This window comes from Salvelinus sp. IW2-2015, linkage group LG28 (genome assembly GCF_002910315.2).
Source record: "Salvelinus sp. IW2-2015 linkage group LG28, ASM291031v2, whole genome shotgun sequence".
NCBI classification, from domain to species: domain Eukaryota; kingdom Metazoa; phylum Chordata; class Actinopteri; order Salmoniformes; family Salmonidae; genus Salvelinus; species Salvelinus sp. IW2-2015.
The window spans coordinates 1,595,643-1,601,010 of record NC_036868.1 but is presented as its reverse complement, the minus strand read 5'-3'; the positions used below and the strand labels follow the sequence as shown (position 1 = coordinate 1,601,010).

General features: G+C 47.0%; 1 protein-coding gene across 1 annotated transcript in view; it reads left to right on the top strand.

Annotated features, from left to right (window-relative positions):
* Positions 1-5,368, top strand: part of kif26aa (kinesin family member 26Aa) — a 64,331-nt gene that overhangs the window by 14,231 nt on the left and 44,732 nt on the right. Inside the window, 1 exon segment of the mRNA XM_070435938.1 lies at positions 3,873-4,068. Coding sequence (XP_070292039.1) covers positions 3,873-4,068 — 196 coding nt within the window.

Genomic DNA, 5,368 nt, shown 5'->3' with positions numbered 1-5,368 from the left:
TTCTTTGGAGTATAGTTATGGGTGTCTTTGGTTAATTAGTGTGGGTGGTTCTTGGTAGTATAGTTTGTGGTGGTGGGTCTCTTCTTGGTAATTTAGTGTGTGTGGTGGTCTCTTGGTAGTATAGTGTGGGTGGCTCTTCTTGTTAATATAGTGTGGGTGGGTCTCTTCTTGTTAATATAGTGTGGGTGGGTCTCTTCTGGTAATATAGTGTGGGTGGGTCTCTTCTTGGTAGTATATGTGGGTGGGTCTCTTCTTGTTAATATAGTGTGGTGGGTCTCTTGGTAGTATAGTGTGGGTGGTGGGTCTCTTCTTTGTGTAATTTAGTTGGGTGGGTCTTTTTGGTAGTATAGTGTGGGTGGGTCTTCTTGGTTAATTGTAGTGGTGGGTGGGTTTCTCTGGTAGTATAGTGTGGTGGGTCTCTTCTTTTGGTAATTTAGTGTGGGTGGGTCTTCTTGGTAGTATAGTGTGGGTGGGTCTCTTCTTGTTAGTATATAGTGTGGGTGGGTCTCTTGTTAGTATTAGTGTGGGTGGGTCTCTTCTTGTAATATAGTGTGGTGGGTCTCTTGGTATATAGTGTGGGTGGGTCTCTTCTGGTATATAGTGTGGGTGGGTCTCTTCTTGTGTATATAGTGTGGGTGGGTCTCTTGGTATGTGATAGTGTGGGTGGGTCTCTTCTGTGTTAATATAGTGTGGGTGGGTCTCTTGTTGGTAATATAGTGTGGGTGGGTCTCTTCTTGGTAGTATAGTGTGATGGGTCTTTTCTTGGTAATATAGTGTGTGGTGGGTCTCTTTTGGTATATAGTGTGGGTGGGTCTCTTGCCGTATGTGTTGTGGTTGTTGGGAGTGGAGCGCTTTGTGTGAGTAGGCCCAGGGGAAAATGGGTAGAATGTAGGGGGTAATGAGGGGGGGGGCTTTCACAGACAGTCAAGGTGGTTGAGGTAAGGGCTTTGTCTTCAAAGGTGGGATGCTGTGTGTGTGATACCACCCCTTATTCCTCCTCCTTCTCTCTTCTCCTCTCCTGCCCCCCTCCCACTTATATATCATTGTTCGCTCTCCCTCTCCTCTCTCCTGCTCCTCTCTCCCTCTCGCTGCTCCCCCCCCTCCCACTTATATATTCCTTGTTCGCTCTCCCTCTTCTCCTCCCCTGCTTCTCTCTCTTCTCCCTCTCCTGCCCCCACCCCCGTATATGTCCTTGTTCGTCTCTCCCTTCTCATCTCTCCTGCCTCCTCTTCTCTCGTCTCTCTCTCTCTCACCTGCACCCTCTCCTCTCTCCCTGTCTCTCTCTCTCCTGCTCTTCTCTCCCTCTCCTCTCTCCTGCTCCTCTTCCCCTCTCTCTCTCTCTCTCTCTCTCTCTCTCTCTCTCTCTCTCTCTCTCTCTCTCTCTGTCTCTCTCTCCTGCTCCTCTCTCCCCTCTCCTCTTCTTCCTCTCTCTTCTCTCTCTTCTCTCTCTCTCTCTTCTCTCTCTCTCTCTCCTGCTTCTCTCTCTCCTGCTTCTCTCTCTCTCTCCCTCTCCTCTCTCCCCTCTAAACAAACACTGCAATATAATGAACTGTAGATGTACATGTAAATGTCAGCGTCTTTCTCCCGCAGATACAGCGTTACGTTCACTTCAGAGTCCTCTGCTGGCTTTATTAAAAACTAACATTTACTTTGCCTTAACATACACATAGACTGCATAATAAGGCTTTCACTGTGCATTTGGTCCTCTTCATTTCCAATGTCCTCAATGGCTCCCTATTCCTATAAAGTGTACTCCTTTTGGACCAGTGCCCTTATGGGAGGGAGAGAGGGAGGGTGCAAAGTAATGACACTACAGGGGAATAGGGGTGCATTTGTGAGGCAGACTGTTTCAGCTGCAGCCCTGTCCCCCAGGATCAGTTTGGCGCCGATGAGTTCTGTTGCCAGCATTGCACTGTCTCATCCTTTCTGTCTGACACACACCACTTACACGCACACACGCACGCACGCACGCACGCACGCACGCACGCACGCACGCAGCGCACACACACACACACACACACACACACACACGACACACACACACACACACACACACACACACACACATGCATACACACATAAAAAACATACCCTCACATGCAAAGACACGTCAGACACGCACTTTCTTACTCACACAACTCATTCCCTTTTTTGTCTGTGTGTTATCCACATTGTATGTCAAGCACAAACGCCCTAACACACACACACACACACGCACACACACACACACACACAAAACATAAATGTGCGCTTACACCTGCACACCACACACACATACACCACACACCACAAACACAAACAAACCACACAACATACACCACACACCACAAACACAAACACACACACACACACACAAACACAGCACAGCACACATAGAGTCGATTCCCAGGGGGGCTCGTGCTGTGTCCTTCATGGAGGGTGTGATTAACGTGTTCCCTGATTATGTTCTGGTGAAGTGTCTGAAAGAGACGAATGGAAAGGAAAGAGGGAAGTGAGGGACAGAGAGAAAGAGGACAGAGGGAAGGAGGAGTAAGAGTACAGATGCGCTTGAGAGTGGAGTTTCTACATCGAACCCTTGCCGGGACAGACACAGACAGACAGACCCTCTCTCTTCTCTCTCAATTTCAAGGTGCTTTATTATTGGCATGACATGCATTATTGTAAAAACTCAAAAGGGCGCATTCCAAACCCCCCCCCCTCTTCTCTTTCTTCTCTCTCTCTCTCTCTCTCTCTCTCTCTCTCTCTCTCTCACTCTAGATCTCACTCTAGATCTCACTCTAGATCTCACTCTAGAGCTCACTCTCACAGTGCCCCTGCTGCCGAACAGCTAGAACTGAACCCCCCCGTGGGTTGACCCAGACGATTAAAGTGTGGGTTAAGTTGATGGATGTGGTTTGGCCGTAACCTGGAACTTCTATCTTTCATTCATGGCTTAACTGTCAACGGTGGAGCCTAGCGATATGTCTTCATGTACCTCCAGACCTATTATTTTCCACTTTCTCTAACAGCATACATAACACACTGGTCAAATCCCTGGACTTTCTCTAACAGCATAACACACTGGTCAAATCCCGGGACTGTATTAAACAACATTGAATTTGGACTTCCACTCCCCTTCACTGCTGACTTTAATCATCTGTCTGAAGAGGGGTGACACGAAGCAGCTGTCTTGTTGACAGGGGGAAAGTAGAGCGGCTGTTTGAAGGCAGGCCAGGGCAAAGTGTTCAACGTGCAACCGTGACAGCTGAAAGGAGACGAGGACGTACTCTGACCCCCCTCTGGCATGAGTGTGTGTGTGTGTGTGTGTGTGAGTGTGTATGTTTGTGTCTGCCAATAGGTGCGTCTCCGACAGAGTGTGTGTTTGTGTGTGAACCTTTACTTATGCAGACTGAGAACACTAGTCGTACTTAGTTGCAGACATGATGACAGCATAATGACCTTGGATTCCAGACAGCCGATCAATACTGGCCAAAATTTGTCTGTTCACTCTTGATCATGTTTTATAAAAGTCTTGAGGACACGACCTAGCTATGGAATTATTAAGTCAATACTGCTCTCCGATTCGGGCTCTAAAGCCTTTGAGATATCAGGAGTTTGCTTTTTGACGTGTGACGTATGGACCAACCTTTTGAAYTGTTTTCCAGCCTAGCTTAAAGGGTATATACTAAAAAGTGATGGTCAATGAACATGCTCCTTTCATCATGACTGCTATCTAAGAAAGGCCTCAAGGGTATATGCAAATCAAGGGAACCTACTTGTTCATTTCAAGTGTCAAATCATCCTCAAGTAAGGTGAACACTGTCCTGAAGATTTCTGAGAACTGCTGGACTCCCCCACACTCGTCATCACAACTCGTCTTTCCCTCTCCACAGGGCCGCCCAGAAGCTCAGCCTCTCGTCCAAGCGGAAGAAGCCCCAGCAGCCTCAGCTCCAGTCTCCGCCCGAACCTGCCGAGCCCCTGGTCTACACAGGTGGTTTCAGCGGCGCCCTGCAGCTGTCCCCGCCTGCCGTGCCGCCATGCCTCCTCCGGGCCGGTTTAAAGGTCAAAGACACCCCGGGGATGGGAAAGGTAAGACCGTTTGGGATTGTAGACTTTCTTTCACTTCAACTTTGGTATCTTTTTTGCTTGGTGGTAAAATTGTTACCATGTGGAGTCAGTGGCATGGTATCGTCAGGTATCAGGTAGCGTAGAGTAACAGACAGTACCGTCCGGTCATAGTACTATGTCATTGGTTTAACATACAGTTGAAGTTGGAAGTTTACATACACCTTAGCCAAATACATTTACTCTCAGTCTTTCACAATTCCTGACATTTAATCCTAGTTAAAACTGTTTTAGGTCAGTTAGGATCACCACTTTATTTTAAGAATGTGAAATGTCAGAATAATAGTAGAGAGAGTGATTTATTTCAGCTTTTATTTATTTCATCACATTCCCAGTGGGTCAGAAGTTTACATACACTCAATTAGTATTTGGTAGCATTGCCTTTAAATTGTTTAACTTGGGTCAAACATTTCGGGTAGCCTTCCACAAGCTTCCCACAATAAGTTGGGTGAATTTTGGCCCATTCCTCCTCCCCTGACCGACGCTGGTGTAACTGAGCTTCAGGTTTGTAGGCCTCCTTGCGCGCAGCACGCTTTTTTCAGTTTCTTGCCCAACGAATTTTTTGAGTTTCAAGATTGAGGTCAGGGCTTTGTGATGGCTATTCCAACCCTTGACTTTGTTGTTCTTAAGCCATTTTCCACAACTTTGGAAGTATGCTTGGCGTCATTGTCCATTTGGAAGACCCATTTGCGACCAAGCTTTAACTTCCTGACTGATGTCTTGAGTGTTGCTTCAATATATCCACATAATTTTCCTACTTCATGATGCATCTATTTTGTGAGTGCCCCGTCCCTCTTGCAGCAAAGCACCCCACAACATGATGCTGCACCCCGTGCTTCACGGTTGGATGGTGTTCTTCGGATTGCAAGCCCCCCCTTTTTCCTCCAAACATAACGATGGTCGTTATGGCCAAACAGATCTATTTTTGTTTCATCAGACCAAAGGACATTTCTCCAAAAAGTACGATTTTGTCCCCATGTGCAGTTGCAAACTGTAGTCTGGCTTTTTATGGCGGTTTTGGAGCAGTGGCTTCTTCCTTGCTGGTGGCCTTCAGGTTATGTCGATATAGGACTCGTTTTATGTGGATATGGTACTTTTTACCTGTTTCTCCAGCATCTTGACAAGGTCCTTTGCTGTTGTCTGGGATTGATTTGCACTTTGCGACCAAAGTAGTTCATCTCTAGGAGACAGAAGCGTCTCCTTCTGAGCGGTATGATGGCTGCGTGGTCCCATGGTGTTTATACTTGCGTACTATTGTTTGTTC